Here is a 16,016-nt window from a genome sequence, read left to right on the forward strand (position 1 = left end):
GAGGATTGATCCCCTTTCCTTGACCTGAAAGGGAGTCTTCGTCTACTTCCCAAATTCCCTTGACAACTTTTCCCCAGTTCTTTGTCTGTGTTGAACTGCTCTAAAATAAGGCTGAATTCAGAGACTCTTCAGTCAAGACAGAAATCTGACTGACCCTGTGCTCAGCATTCAGCTCTCAAGACATCCTCTGCTCTGCTAAAAGTAACCAATCAGATTGCTAGGAGCAGCCTGCCACCCAAGGCTCCTGTTTCCATGAAAAATGAACCCTTCACAGTCCTTCAGCATTTTGTACAGAACTCCTAAGAATTTTTTAAAAAGCACAGCATACTTGGAAGTTATTCTGGGGGAGGATGTCCTTTGAGAAAAGTAACAAATGAGAATGGGGGTGGTGGTTCTATTGCTCCTCATTTGGCAATCCCAGGTTGGCTGTCGTTTTGGAGATGGAAAGTGAGGATAGGTTGTCTCAGAGAAGTTCCTATGAACTTCTGGAAATAATAGGAGTATCTCTCTCTTTCTTTCCTCCCCCATTTTGATTGCACAGGGGACTGCGGATGTGGAAGTGGACCAGGATATGCAACCCCTCTGGATGCCATGAAAGGTAAGTCCTTTTGACTCTGCTCTCAGAAGCAAAGACTGCTTGAGAGCTGCAGGATCACCAAATTCACAAAAGCTTCAGCTTAGGGATGCTTTTAGAGAAGGGAACTTGTGGCATCCTTTCGAAATCTGACACAGGATGGTGGACCCAGCCACAGGCTGGTGACCACAGCTAAGCTTCAATTACATAGTAAATATTATTGTGTGATGGTGGCAACCACTGCCAAAACCACATCATTCCACATAATAAAGTCTGGTATGCCTATGCCCCATGCACTTGCTACTTGATTGGCCATTGGGGACATCACTCACCTACTGGAGGACCAATGAGGCAGAGGGCACACCGCTCAAGACTGCCTCCACTTCCCTGATTGGCCCTTGGGTTATGTCACTCATCCCCCCTGGAGGCCCAATTAGGCACACCGCCTCTGACCACCTCCAGCTCCCTGACTGGCCCTCAGGAATGTCAATCAACCTTGAGGACCAAGGAGATGCCCCCGACAGCTTCCCACTCCTTCTTCTTCCAGTCGGAAGAATAGCCAGTCACTCTGTTGGCCTACCTCTAGGAGGTAGGCCAGCCAGAGAGCAGGGGCTGAGAGGAAGGGACACTCTGGGACATGGCTCAGTCCCAGCCTTGGTGGCACCTGTCACAAGAGCGTGAAGGCCCTGGCCCTGCAAAGGCCATGCACTGCTCCAACTGGGGTGGCGCCTGTGTATATGTGCAAGGGAGGCCATGCACTGGGGTGGCCTTCAGAGGTTCTGCAAAGCATGTAGCATTTGCAGAGGTTAAGGCTCTTTTAAAAGATGAAGCTAAGATTTGCTTAAAAGTGAAAACCTGCTCTTAGGAGACCAAGGGCCTTGAGTCAAGACAGCTGGAGTTGCTTTTCCAGTGGCCCCATTGCTTGATGGCTGAATGTCCTCTTTGCTTTCCAAGGTCCCAGAGAGAGACTCATCTACGTTAACTGCATCTTAACCGGCACTGGCATCCGCGGCCAAGAGCCTGACTACCTGGCTACGGTGGACGTGGATCCAGATTCTCCAACTTATTGCAAGGTTCTGACCCGAGATCTTTTCCCTTTGCTGTTCCTCCCTTCAGTTTCCAGGGATGGCTGAAGAGAGGCCATAAATGAACATGGATGGTCCACCATGGCTTGTATTTAGATGGGAGACCACCAAGGAAATCCAGGAGTAATAGAGGCAGGAAATGACAAGCCACCTTTGAACATCTCTTGGCTTGTGGTGGCAGGCTCAAACTCACTCAATCTCATTGGGTTTTGGAAGCTAACCAAGTTAATCCTGGCTAGTATTTGGATGGGAGACCACGAAGGAAGTCCAGGGTTGGGGGGGTGGAGGCAGGCAATGGCCAACCGCCTCTGAACGTCTCTTCCCTTGAGATCTCTTGGTGATGACAATGGCCAGCAAAAAAAAAAAAAAAACTCTGCAATTTCTAAATGGTTGGGGTGACCAGGGAGGTTAAGATCAGGCCCCCTCTCCCCTAGGGACAGAGGCCAGTGTTAGACTGGCCCAGATTCCCAGATCGATCCTTCCTATGCCCAGTTATCCATCTGCCTGCTTCTTTGGACCATCCAGTGAGCATATATGGGAAACAGTTATTAGCATTTTAGTGCCATTGTTGTTATTGAGTTATTGTGAGGGTTTTAATGGGGAATTTTAATGTTTTCATGTATTGATTTGTATATGAAATATTGTAGCCGCTGCGAGCCGGTTCTTTGAGAGGTTATACTACTACTACTACTACTACTACTACTACTACTACTACTACTAATAATAATAATAATAATAATAATAATAATATGATCTTCAAGGGCAGCTCTACTCAGGGTGCGTTGCAATAATCTGTTCTGCACACGTTGAAGGCCGATTATAAAGGTAAAGGTATCCCCTGTGCAAGCACCGGGTCATGTCTGACCCTTGGGGTGATGCCCTCCAGCGTTCTCATGGCAGACTCAATACGGGGTGATTTGCCAGTGCCTTCCCCAGTCATTACCGTCTACCCCCCAGCAAGCTGGGTACTCATTTAACCGACCTCGGAAGGATGGAAGGCTGAGTCAACTTCGAGCCGGCTGCTGGGATCGAACTCCCAGCCTCATGGGCAGAGCTTTCAGACTGCATATCTGCTGCCTTACCACTCTGCACCACAAGTGGCTCTAATAGTAATAGTAATAGTAATAGTAATAGTAATAGTAATAGTAATAGTAATAGTAATAGTAATAGTAATAGTAATATGACCTTCAAGGGCAGATCCACTCAGGGTGCATTGCCGTAATCTGTTCTGCACACGTTGAAGGCCAATTCAGCATATACTGCGGCTGATCTCCACTCTCTGTTTAGCAACATTGAGAGGAGACAACGAAAAGTCCTTGCTAAGAAGGAAACAAAGAAGAACCATCCTCACGCTTCTTGGGAAGTGGGATCTGTTACTCAGGTGAAGAAAATTGTCCAGGTGGGACCCTTATGACCTCCCAGTGGCAGCTTGCATGTTGATTTGGTGCAATGCTTAGGAAGATTTCTGGGCAGCGTCCTTTCCAAAAAAAAGATGAATCCCCTCAAGTTACAGATAGCATCTCTGGAACTGCAGTCTGACCAACGTGGCATTCCCAGAAACAATCCTGAACTTGAAAAGAATCATCCAAACTTGTAACGCCAGGCTGGGTGTTTGGATAGGTGCAGCGTCAGTGGGTTAGATGGGAACGAACAAAATATTAGCACGACTCTGCCCAGGGCACTGTAAACCACAGCTATCTTCCTATGTCACCCATTATCTTATTAGCAACTTGCTGCTATGCAAAAGTGACGTAGAACCTGCTCTGCATGCAGAAGGCCCCTGATTCAGTCCCTGAAAGACTCTCCCGGTTAAAAAGCTATGAGGTCTCAGAAAGAACTCGTGGTGTCCGTGAAGTGCTACTTCTGCAGCATTAATTTGCCTCAAGGCCGGGCAGGGAAGTGAGAGAGGGCTAAACCTTTCAAACGCCATTTGATTTGTGCTTTTCAAAACATCTTCCTTGCTTGGTTGGCAATCTGGGTGAGAAAGAGCCATGCCCTTCCAAAACTTGTGCTCCACCTCCCCCCCCCCCCGCTAAAAGGAAGTCCAGTTTTCAATAGGAAAACAGAGCAGATGCTGAACCCTCCCTTCTCTGCAGACTCAGAGGAAAGGTTATGGACACAGCCATTTGGGTGACCCTTTGTCCTGTCTGTTTAAGCCTTTAGATAATGCCCCTGAGAGCTCCATGGCTGAGTTTTCTGAACCTGATTGATTTGAAGAAGGGGAAGAGCTTTTATATCCCATTGTTCACTGCCTGAAGGAATCTCAAAATCTTTACCACCGCTTTCCTCCCCAGGAGCAAGTGTCTTTTAATTTCTTTGCTGCAGTCCCCATCTGCAGTGATCTTGGAGCCCAGGAAAATAAAATCTGTCACTACCTCCATTTCTTCCCCATCTACTTGCCAGGAATTGAGAGGGCCGGACGCCATGATCTTCGTTTTCTTGATGTTGAGTTTCAAGCCAATTGAAGAGCAGCTCACTTCCCACCTTCCTCCACAGGTGCTCCACCGCCTGCCCATGCCTTACATCAACGATGAACTCCACCGCTCCGGGTGGAACGCCTGCAGCAGCTGTTTTGGGGATCCCACCAAGAAGCGGAACAGGCTGATCCTTCCCGGTTTTGGCTCCTCTCGCATTTACGTGGTGGACACAGGGACAGACCAGAGAGCCCCCAGGCTCCTCAAAGTACGTCTTTATTGGAGAAGCGCAAACTAGCCCTGGGATAAGAAGGACATGGAGTTTGGGGAGGGGGTAATGGGGTACCAGAGGCACTGAGAGACGGCATCTAGAGTGGGTACCCAGTAGTGGCCTCGAGTCTCATTCTGACATCTGGGAGACCTGGGTTCGAATCCCACCTCTGCTATGGAAGATGGCCAGACCAGTCACCCTCTGAGCCTATCCTACATCACAGGGTTGTTGTAAGGATAAATTCAAGGAGAGGGAGAACCGTCTATACGGTTTCAGACTTCCTGATTGTTGCTTCTGTAAACCTACTGAGGACCGGACTTGAGGTCTGAAGCAGAATCTTAAGCCCGCAATGTAATTGGCAACCCCTTGTCTGGATCCCGTCTGCCGGATCCAGCCAGATTAAAGTGACCCTGAGCAATAGTGCACACTGGTGAGAAGCTATATTGTATGGCTTTTGTATATGAATCGGGGTTGGTTGTGAGGTTCTTTGGTTCAGTTCTGCTTTGGCTTGTATCGGACTGGGGTCCTAATAAAGAGCAAGACACGTCCGATGAACCCACGGATTTAGCACAGATTACGAAGGGGGAAAAACACTGGCCCATTCCGCACACACCAGATAATGCACTTTCAGTATGCTTTCGCAGCTGGATTTTCCTGTGCAGAACAGGATAATCCGCTTCGAAAGTGCATTGAAAGCACATTATCTAGCATGTGCGGAATGGGCCACTGTCTACTCAATGTAACTTGTTTGCATATGTTCTTTCCTTTGCCCCTGCAGGTGATTGAGCCGAGAGAAGTTTTCCAGAAGATCAAACTGGCTTTCCTACACACCCCTCACTGCCTGGGCAGTGGAGAAGTCATGATCAGTGGTATAGGGGACCCATGTGGTAATGGGAAAGGTATTCCATGACATGCACTCCCCCCGGGAAGTTCGGCTGAGGGCGGTCTAGACCAGGGGTCCCCATCACGGTGCCCAGTGGGGCCCATGGTCAGTGGGGCCGAGTTCATCAAGGCTCCTAAACTACTTTTGGAGATTTGAGTTGCTGTTCAGCTTTTTAAAACCTTGCTTGGGCATCACTTGCTGTTGTGCCCCGTCTACTTATCCAGTTCCCAATGAGGCAAGAGAGGGACAGGTCTTCACAGTTGATTAGCTAGACGAAGAAGAATTGGTTCTTATATGCAGCTTTTCTCCACCCGAAGGAGTCTCTAAGCGGCTTACAGTCGCCTTCCCTTCCTCTCCTTACAACAGAAACCCTGTGAGGGAGGGGAGGCTGAGAGAGCCCTGAGATTACTGAAGAAGAAGAAGAAGAAGAAGAAGAAGAAGAAGTTAGTTCTTAGATGCCGCTTTTCTCTACCCGAAGGAGTCTCAAAGCGGCTTACAGTCGCCTTCCCTTTCCTCTCCCCCCAACAGGCACCCTGTGAGGTAGGTGAGGCTGAGAGAGCCCCCATATTCCAGCTTGGTCAGAGCGGTATTCTCAGTGATGTGACGAGCCCAAGGTCACCTAGTTGGCTGTTAAGTGGAGGAGGAGCGGGGAATCAAACCCAATTTGCCAGATTAGAAGTCCGCACTCCTAACTACTACACCAAGCTAAGAAAGCTGAAAGGGACACGCCCTCTTTGCCAGAGGCTAGAGAGAATGTGCACCAGACAAAGGGAGAGGCTCTCCATACTTATACATTTCAAATGAGTTGCAAACAAAAGCTAGAGCGTGAATATTACCTTTCTCTTCTATTTTACTCCAAGACTCTGTTCCTTCTTGTAGAAGGTGGAGGGGAAATATTGAGGTTTCCACCATTCTTGTTGTTGATCTTGTTATTATGCTGGGATTGTCTATTTTAATGGGTTTTTAATTGGACTTCTGTAAACCGCCACAAGCCTCTTGGGAGTGGTGGTTAATAAATTTAATAATAATAATATCAACAACAACAACAACAACAATTCAATCTCCATCAGCTTGCTTCTGAGGGGTGGAGGGAAGCATACTTCTGAAGCAAAAAGTATTCAGTGGGCTGGATCCACCCAAGCGCCAAGCCTTTCTCTGGTGCAAGAAATCTACTTATAAAGAAGAGGCTGAAGGGATCTTAAGCCAGAGGAAGGAAGCAGATTTAGCTGAAACATGTAGTCCAGGGGGCCCCAATGGAGTGCCCATTGGCAGGATGATGTATATCTTTCCTGGAACCCTCAAAAAGTGGGTGGGGACAGATGTGGCTTTTGTCCAGCAAGGTTCCTGATTGACCACTGGAGATTTGATTGGCTCAGGGTTGCCAGGTACTCTCTGGCGACTGGGGTGGAATGGGGACTTACCAGGAGCACAGAGAAACTGAAGCTGGCATTCTCAGCAAAGTGGAGATATCACTTTTAGCCTGCATCAGAAATCACTGACTGACTGGCCCACACTGGTTGACTTCCTGTAGGAACCTGGCTTCGAACTACTGTGTCACACAAAGTATTGGGTTGGATGGGCCATTAGCCTGATCCAACATGTCTTCTCACCAAGAGCCAGCTTGGCGTAGTGGTTAGGAGTGCGGACTTCTAATCTGGCAAGCTGGGTCTGATTCCCTGCTCCTCCTCTTCTTGCAGCCAACTGGGTGACCTTGGGCTAGTCACAGCACTGATCTCAGGGCTCTCTCAGCCTCCCCTCCCTCACAGGGTGTCTGTTGTGGGAAGAGGGAAGGGAAGGCGCTTGGAAGCCACTTTGAGACTCCTTCGGGTAGAGAATATAAGAACCAAATCTTCTTGTTCTTCAGTAATATCAGGGCTCCCTCAGCCTCCCCTCCCTCACAGGGTGTCTGTTGTGGGGAGAGGAAAGGGAAGGCGAATGGAAGCCGCTTTGAGACTCCTTCAGGTAGAGAAAAGCGGCATCTAAGAACCAACTCTTCTTCTTCTTCAGTAATCTCAGGGCTCCCTCAGCCTCCCCTCCCTCACAGGGTGTCTGTTGTGGGGAGAGGAAAGGGAAGGTGATTGGAAGCTGTTTTGAGACTCTGTCTAGTAGAGAAAAGTGGCCTCTAAGAACCAACTCTCCTCGATCCTCCAGGGAGAGGCAAGTAACAAATCTAATTGTTATTGTTATTGTTATTGTTGTTGTTGTTGTCTATTCTTCTTCTTGTCTATTCTTCTTCTTATCTATTCTTCTTCTTATCTATTCGCCACTAATTTGTTTTCAGTTCCTTCAGTCGAATTTTCACCTCCCACCCCCTTGGCAAGGAATTGACAATAGGATTGACATTTTTTGAGCATGGATCTTGTCCTTCTGCCAGGTGGTTTTGCCCTTCTGGATGCGGAGACCTTTGAACTGAAGGGGACCTGGGAGAGACCCACTCAAGCAACCCCCATGGGGTACGACTTCTGGTACCAGCCCAGGCACAATGTCATGATCAGCACTGAACTGGGAGTGCCGAAATTCTTCGTCAATGGGTTCAACCCAGCAGACCTGGGGAAAGGTAAGGCCTCACTGGACAAGAATAATTTATTCCCTTATAGAAACAGGGCCATGGAGCTCGAAGTTGTGTAGACAAACATGCAAGGGACCAAGCCCTATGAAGATAGGTTGAGGGACTTGGGAATGTTCAGTCTGGAGAAAAGGAGGTTGAGAGGGGACATGATAGCCCTCTTTAAGTATTTGAAAGGTTGTCATTTGGAGGAGGGCAGGATGCTGTTTCCGTTGGCTGCAGAGGAGAGGACACGCAGTAATGGGTTTAAACTTCAGGTACAACGATATAGGCTAGATATCAGGAAAAAAATTTTCACAGTCAGAGTAGTTCAGCAGTGGAATAGGCTGCCTAAAGAGATGGTGAGCTCCCCCTCACTGGCAGTCTTCAAGCAAAGGTTGGATACACACTTTTCTTGGATGCTTTAGGATGCTCTGGGCTGATCCTGCGTTGAGCAGGGGGTTGGACTAGATGGCCTGTATGGCCCCTTCCAACTCTATGGTTCTATGATTCTATTCTATGCAGGAAATCCACATGCCTTTGGGGCACAATTTGACAGCGTGATGGAATAGATGGGCCATTGGCCTGATCTGACAAGGCTTCACAGATATCCTCTGAACTGTCTCCCCTCTCCATGCCCCCAGTGACACCCTGCTCTATTCCTAAATTCCATCTTTCTCCCAAGTGGGATGCAGAACGGCTTACAATGTACTCCTCTCCTCTATTTCAGGAGTAGTCCACCTGTGGTCCTCCAGATGTTCATGGACTACAATTCTCAGGAGCCCCTGCCAGCAAACGCTGGGCTTGTGAGATTCTAGTTCAATGCTTTAACCATTGGCTCATGCTGTCTCCTCCCATGCAAGGCCAGTTGTGTTCATAAAATAATAGAATTACAGAGTTGGATCTCTTGGGTCATCTAGTCCAACCCCCTGCACTATGCAGGACACTCACAACCCTCTCGCTCATCCACTGTAAACTGACACCCCCTTGAACCCTCCCAGAATCAGCCTCTCCTTCAGATGGCTCTCCAGCCTCTGCTTAAAAATCTCCAAAGTTGGAGAACCCACCACCTCCCGAGGAAGCCTGTCCCACTGAGAAACCTCTCTAATTGCCAGGAACTTCTTCCGGATGTTTAGACGGAATTTCTTTTGCATTAATTTCATCCCATTTGTTCTGGTCCATCCCTCTGGGGCAAGAGAGAACAACTGCTCCATCCTCAATATGGCAACCTTTTAAAAACTTGAAGGTGATTTTCAGACCCCTCTCAGTCGCCTCCTCTCTAGGCTAAACAGACCAAGCTCCCCCAACCTTTCCTCCTACGTCTTGGTCTCCAAACCCCTCACCATCTTTGTTGCCCTCCTCTGGACACGTTCCAGTTAGTCTACATCCCTCTTCAACTGAGATGCCCAAAACCGAACACAGGACTCCAAGGGAGGCCAAACCAGAGCAGAGTACAGCAGGACCATCACCTCCCATGATCTGGACACGATACTCCGTCTGATACAGCCCAAAATCCCATTTGCCTTTTTAGCCACAAGTCACACTGCTGACTCATGCTCAATGTATGGTCTACTAAGACTCCGAGATCCTTTTCACACATGCTACTGCCAAGACAATATATTGGTGTATTTGGTTTTTCCTACCTAAATGCAGAACTTTACATTTGTCCCTATTGAACTTCATTTCATTCAGTTTAGCCCACTTCTCGAGCCTATCAAGATCATCCTGTATTCTGTTGCTGTCTTCAGTTGTGTTTGCTCCCCCTCCCAGTTTAGTATCATCTGCAAATTTAATAAGTATCCCTTCTAATCTCTCATCCAAATCATTTATAAATATGTTCAATGTATGGTCTACTAAGACTCCAAGATCCTTTTCACACATATTACTGCCATTGGTTTTCTTCTCTGTCCACCTTCAGGGCGTTATGGTCGTACCTTGAATATCTGGGACTGGACGACCCGCTGCCATCTGCAGGCAATTGATCTAGGGGAGGATTCCGCCCCCTCTGGGCTCCAGTTTCTCCATGACCCCAACTCTGCTCATGGACTGGTAATCTGTACACTGCAGGGTTCTGTCCATCACATCTACAAGACACAGGTGAGTGTTGGCAGCAGGTTTGTGTAGCAATCAAAATGGTTTGCTGAGTTTTCTTGCCGCAAGTAGAGAGGAGGTGAGCAGTTCCAGCCACCCAAATTCACCAGCACTGAGGGTTTCACTGCTGATCTTTACATAATCTTTAGGCCACAACAGAGGTTGTAAATCTTATCTAGCAGGGGTCCTCAGGGTGCCTGACAGAACCTTTTCTGTTTTCCAGTAAGGCCATAACGCGGCTTGGGTCCTACTGACCTGCGGGACCGTTTGGTTGCTTTTGCCCCCCGCAGGGCTCTCCGCTCTGCGGGTATGAATCTACTGACTGTCCCGGGCCCTCGGGACGTTCGCCTGGCCTCGACCAGGGCCAGGGCCTTTTCGGTCCTGGCCCCAACCTGGTGGAATGAGCTCCCGGAGGAGCTAAGGGCCCTGTCAGAATTACCATCCTTCCGCAGGGCCTGTAAGACGGAGCTCTTCCGCCAGGCGCATGGTTGAGGCCAGGGCAGAGCCCGGGTTCCATCCAAGATCCCTCATCCATCGGCCAGTCTTTCTCTCCTCTCTCTCTTACAGGATTAACGTCCAACTTCTCTCTGAACAAGCGGGGAAAGTGGGGAAAGTTATAGAATAATAATGGGGTATTTATGGGATTTTATGTGATTTTACTTTGATTTTATATTTTATTGTGAACCGCCGTGAGACCTTTTGGCGAACGGCGGTATATCAATCCAATTATAAATAAAATAAAATAAAATAAATAAGTATGTTGAGAAACTGGGCAGGATTGAAGTTCGACGCAAAAGAGGAACAGGTGAAAGAACGTATGACAAAATGGAGCCAAAATATGGATAAAAGGGATCAATTTTTAAGTTATTTATTTATGTATTTATTTATTATTTGACTAATATACCGCCACTCTCAACCCAGCCTGCTTGTGTCGGTTTGCATTGAAAATTTATATTAAGTTCTAGCCTTAAGGAAAGACAATTTAGAAAAGACAACTAAGAGGGGATCTGATAACCATCCAAGTATTTCAAAGGCTGCCATGTAAAGGATGGAGCAGAGTTGTTCTCTCTTGCCCCGGAGAGCCTGTTCCACTGAGAAAGCACTCCAAATGCCAGGAACTTCTTCCGGAGGTTTAGACAGAATTTCTTTTGCATTAATTTCATTCCATTGGTCCTGGTCCGTCCCTCCAGAGCAAGAGAGAACAACTCTGCTCCATCCTCTACATGGCACCCTTTGAAATACTTGAAGATAGCTATAAGGTAGCCTCTCAGTCACCTCCTCTCTAGGCTAAACTGACCAAGCTCCCCTAACCTTTCCTCGTGTGTCTTGGTCTTCAAACCCCTCACCATCTTTGTTGCCCTCCTCTGGACAAGCTCCAGTTTATCTACATCCCTCTTCAACTGGAGCGGCCAAAACTGAACACAGGACTCCAAGACCGTTTACGCACTGGAGGTTTCATGCCAGGCTGCAGGCTGGAGTTTTAGTCGTGGCAGGTTGCCCCACCTCTTTCTGCACCCACACGGGGGAGTATTTGGCCTGGTGCACCTAATTCACCCCTGATTTGTACTCGTGCACAGGACAGGGGCAGTGAAGTTCCCAGTGCGTAAATGGTCCAAGTGAGGCCAAACAAGACCAGAGTAAAACAGAGGAGTAGCTATGGAACTTGATAAAATTTGGAGAAATGGCTATACTTACACCATCCATTAGAGACAAGACAACAGCTTCCTTTGAGACCGACTGGAAACCCCATAGATTCAGATTCAGAGTACCTTTCTTGGCATTATATTACAAAGCATAAAACGAAAATTTCAAGCAGTTTCAGATGTAAAATCTATCGTAAAAGATTTTCATTTAAAATTGCCAGTAAAAACTTTGCTACTTTTATCATAGTTGCTGAGTCCCTCACATTTAGTATCATTTTAATCCAGTGTTTCTCATTAACACAGCTGAATTTCAATTTCTTCAGATAATTAGCTAACGGGTGACGAAATACTTCAAACTTAGGACACACCAGAAGTATATGGTACAATGTGTCAGGGACACTACATCCATGTAAACAGTATCTCTCCTGAGGAGGGACCTTCAAAAATCTACCTCGGGTGACATTTGAGGGAAAGATGTTTAAGCGAGCTACTAGAAATGCTCTTCTTAACTGGTGTGTCTCCAAAATTTGGAGATACATGGGCATGGATATCGCTTCTCGGCCATTTGGCTAAGATCAAGTGTAGTATCTGTTCTTACCAGTTTAATATCTGATACGTCCTCTATCTGACTATATATTAAATGGAAACCCCATATAGACTTACTGTAAGAAAGAGAGAGAAAAAAATGATTGGATCGCTTGTAGTTGTAGACCAGGTTTTCTCAACCAGTTTCATGATGCCCTGGGGTTTTTTTAATGGCCCTCTAAGGCAAGGGTAGTCAACCTGTGGTCCTCCAGAGGTTCATGGACTACAATTCCCATGGGCTCATGGGAATTGTAGTCCATGAACCTCTGGAGGACCACAGGTTGACTACCCCTGCTCTAAGGGTTTCCCGAATGGGTGGGAGTTAATTATTTCATTATTTTTTTAAAAAAAAATGGCTAAATATTTATTCTGGGTTCTAAACACATTGCTTCAGTGAAAGTGGTAGGGCTGCCATCGTCTCCCAAAATGGCCAATGATGGGCCTGGAGGGGGATAGGAAGGGGAGGGGCCCCAGGTGGGCGTGTCCACAATTCTGCTTCCCAGACATATTCTGCACTATTCTGCCACTACAGGGCTTTCTCCAAGCCTGAAGAATGTTACTGGGGTTTCTCAATGGTAAAAAAAAGTTGAGAAAGGCTGTGATAGGCACTAAAGAACATTAATGTTGACATAATTTTGACTTTGGCTATTGATTGTTCCAGTTTCTCATTTGTGCTGGCTCTTTGTAACTCGCCTTGACTCTCTGTGAGAAAGGAGGATTACAGATACTGTGTACATAAGGACATCATATGTATTTCTTCCACAGGATGGATGCTGGATAGCAGAGAAAGTGATCCAGATTCCCCACAAGAAAGTGTCTGGATGGCTATTACCCGAAATGCCAGGTCGGTCCAAAGGACGGTGTTAGGGACTATTCTTTGTACTTCCCTCCATCCCTGCTCTTTGCAAACTGCAGCTAGTTTTGGCAAATCCTTCTGTTAGCTTCGTGGAAGAGAAAGACAACAGCGCCCCCTACTGGAAGAGCAGGGACTCTTTCTTGTGTCATTCGTGCCTTGGACTCTTCGCAGCGCTCACCAAAAGAGGGTGTTTGGTGGCATCTGTGGCAACAGCGTTTTGCTGTCCCTTGATTTTGGCTTCCAAATTTAACTGGGGTTTTCTGGTTCATTCACACGCTCCCATGGTCCAGCTGTCTGCTTTCTGGTGGTCCTCCAGTTTGCGCCAATCCTTCCTATACCTGCTTTGATATCTGGCAAGAACACTATGCCATTTGAACCTCCTGCCTATATTGGCACCATTTCCCTGTTGTCATCCCTTTCCCAGCAGTGCCAACAGTTGGCTTCTGCCTGACTTTGGAAGAAACTTGGTGGTGATATTACTGCTATAGCACTATAAGAAAGCATCATAATAATTATAGCATTATAATCATTATATTGCTATAGCACTATAGCAGCTAGCATTTTTTAAAAAAAGAATGCAGTGCTCCAGTGGCAGTGGGGTGGGGAATGGTAGCCCCAAGGGGAAGAAAGGATGTCAGAAATCTTCATCTGGGTGCCCCCATGCCACTTTCAATATCTATTTATTCTAGAGATGCCAGGTGGGGCCTGGAATTACAACACAAGCCAGACTACAATGATCTGGTGGGAATGGCTGCTAGAGAGGGGGGCTGGATTCTATTGCTTTACACTTTTCTGAGATCCCTCCACTACCTAAAACATACCCTCACAAATCTTCAGAAATTTTGCAACCTATGGTTGGCAGCCCTTGCTCTCTCACTGAAGCAATGTGTTTAGAACCCAGGATAAAGGCAGCTGTTTGCTTGTTTATTTAAATGAAATAGACTAGAGCATTTAACTGTTCCCCTTCCCACTAATTCACTACAAAACCCATAATGAGTTGGGATTTCCTTGCATGGCCTTAAAAAGCTGTTAGCAAAAAGAGTAAAGGGACATGAGTATTCCTGTCTTCTTCTCCTTCAGCCTTCCCCACCTTTATGCTCATTTCATTGGACGATCGGTTCCTTTATATTAGCAACTTCATACATGGTGACATCCGTCAGTACGACATCACTGACCCTCATTGCCCCAGGCTGGTTGGCCAGGTGAGTTTCTTCATTCAAGAGTTCTGCTCTCTCTGGTGGGAAAGGCAGCCAGGTTTAAGAGACTGTACATCATAATTAAAATCCTCTGGGATAAGATGTCATGGCCAAGGGCAGACCAATAGCTCAGTCAATGGAAGAGCCTCTGCTTGGCGTGCATAGAATCATAGAATTGGAAGGAACTTCCAGGGTCATCTAGTCCAACTACCTGCACAATGCAGGAATTCACAACTACCTACCTGTCACCCCAATCGGGCAGGGTTTAGAAAAGGTACTATTGAACACTGTCAGAGTCTTTTTCAACTTGCCACTTTAAGCATTAATGGCCCCACCAAAGCCCTTTTTGTAGCTTTTGTGGATTTGGCCACAGCATTTGATACGATCAATAGAGCCCGCCTTTGGGAAAAGCTAGCAAAAACAAACATCGATAAACGCCTGTTATTCCTCCTACAAGCACTACACACGGACATACATGCAAAAGTCAGAGTTGGTATTTCTGGCTCAGTGACTGACTCGATTCCAATTCAGAGTGGAGTTAAACACGGTTGTTTCCTGGCCCCCATGCTGTTTAATCTTTATTTGAATGATATTGTTTTGAGGTTAACTGGACCAGAGTTTACTCCTCTCTCCTTTGGGCAGCAAAAAGTATCAATCTTATTATATGCGGATGATATGGTTTTAATTTCACACACCTGCATTGGTTTAAAGAGGTTGTTGGTCAAACTAGATTACTGTAATGTAAAAGGTAAAGGTAAAGGTATCCCCTGTGCAAGCACCGAGTCATGTCTGACCCTTGGGGTGACGCCCTCTAGCGTTTTCTTGGCAGACTCAATACGGGGTGGTTTGCCAGTGCCTTCCCCAGTCATTACCGTTTACTGTAATGAGGAGGCTCTTAATATAAATTACAACAAGACCAAAGTCATGGTCTTTAGGAAAAGGCCAAAGAGATTTAAATGGAACATCCATAATATTCCCATTGAACAAAGCAGCTCATTTAAATACCTGGGAGTGACCTTCACTGAGACACTGAGTTGAAACAACCATTTAGCCTTGATTAAGGCCTCCACTCTTAAAATAATTGGGGCCATACTAAGATTCTATGCATCTAAGGGAGGATTTCTTATTGATCCAGCAATAAAACTATTCGTAGCCAAGGCCTTACCCCATCACCTTTATGGTATCGAAGTCTGGAGATGGAGGGATCATCTGATTTCTAGTTTGGAAGTGATTCAGAATCATTTCGTTAGACGTATTTTGGCCTTACCACGTACACGTGCAGAGTTAGGGCTTCCATTGATCAGGGCTCGAGTCCACTTAGCTTTGTTAAATTTGGGCAAAACATAGGAAAAACACTACCAATTTAATATTCAAGAAATGTTTTGAACTAACCTTGAATACTGATCCTTTCCGACTTGCCAGTTATGATAAAATACAATCACGGTATTCCATCCCAGATGATTTATTAAGAGCACGTTGATGGGTCTAATCTGAGAGATTGGATCTTTAATACTGATGCCATACTGGATAGACAAACAATAATAAAATCTAACTTTTCTCCTTTGGTTAAACTATTCAAAACTGTCCATCTCAGATCAGACTATTTAGTAACCATTTCTGTACAAAAACTTCGAATGGCGTTTGCTCATTTACGCTTTCAAGTTATACCATCAGCCCTACTCTCAGGCCGTTTTTCCGGTGTACCTTTTGCCCTTTGCCTATATATTTGTGGAGAACCTGCTGTTGAAGACCTTTATCATTATGTTTTGGATTGCCCACTATACTTAGAGCCAAGAACCAAATATATTGAGAGATGTTTGAGTGGCCAGAACTTCCCTGCAAATATGGGCAAAATAGTCTTTTTATTATCGGA

At 46.4% G+C, this 16,016-nt stretch overlaps 1 protein-coding gene and 1 pseudogene across 1 annotated transcript in view; both read left to right on the top strand.

The window, feature by feature from the left end:
• LOC143829388 (methanethiol oxidase-like) overlaps positions 1-16,016 on the top strand; it is a 45,007-nt gene that overhangs the window by 24,828 nt on the left and 4,163 nt on the right. The window contains exons 5-12 of the mRNA XM_077320187.1: positions 542-598; positions 1,529-1,647; positions 4,156-4,341; positions 5,123-5,243; positions 7,602-7,784; positions 9,691-9,869; positions 12,857-12,935; positions 14,028-14,149. Of these exons, the coding sequence (XP_077176302.1) occupies positions 542-598; positions 1,529-1,647; positions 4,156-4,341; positions 5,123-5,243; positions 7,602-7,784; positions 9,691-9,869; positions 12,857-12,935; positions 14,028-14,149 (1,046 nt within the window). The remainder of the gene's footprint in view (positions 1-541; positions 599-1,528; positions 1,648-4,155; positions 4,342-5,122; positions 5,244-7,601; positions 7,785-9,690; positions 9,870-12,856; positions 12,936-14,027; positions 14,150-16,016) is intronic.
• LOC143827986 (U2 spliceosomal RNA) lies at positions 12,056-12,159 on the top strand (annotated as a pseudogene).

Source organism: Paroedura picta, chromosome 1 (assembly GCF_049243985.1).
Source record: "Paroedura picta isolate Pp20150507F chromosome 1, Ppicta_v3.0, whole genome shotgun sequence".
NCBI classification, from domain to species: domain Eukaryota; kingdom Metazoa; phylum Chordata; class Lepidosauria; order Squamata; family Gekkonidae; genus Paroedura; species Paroedura picta.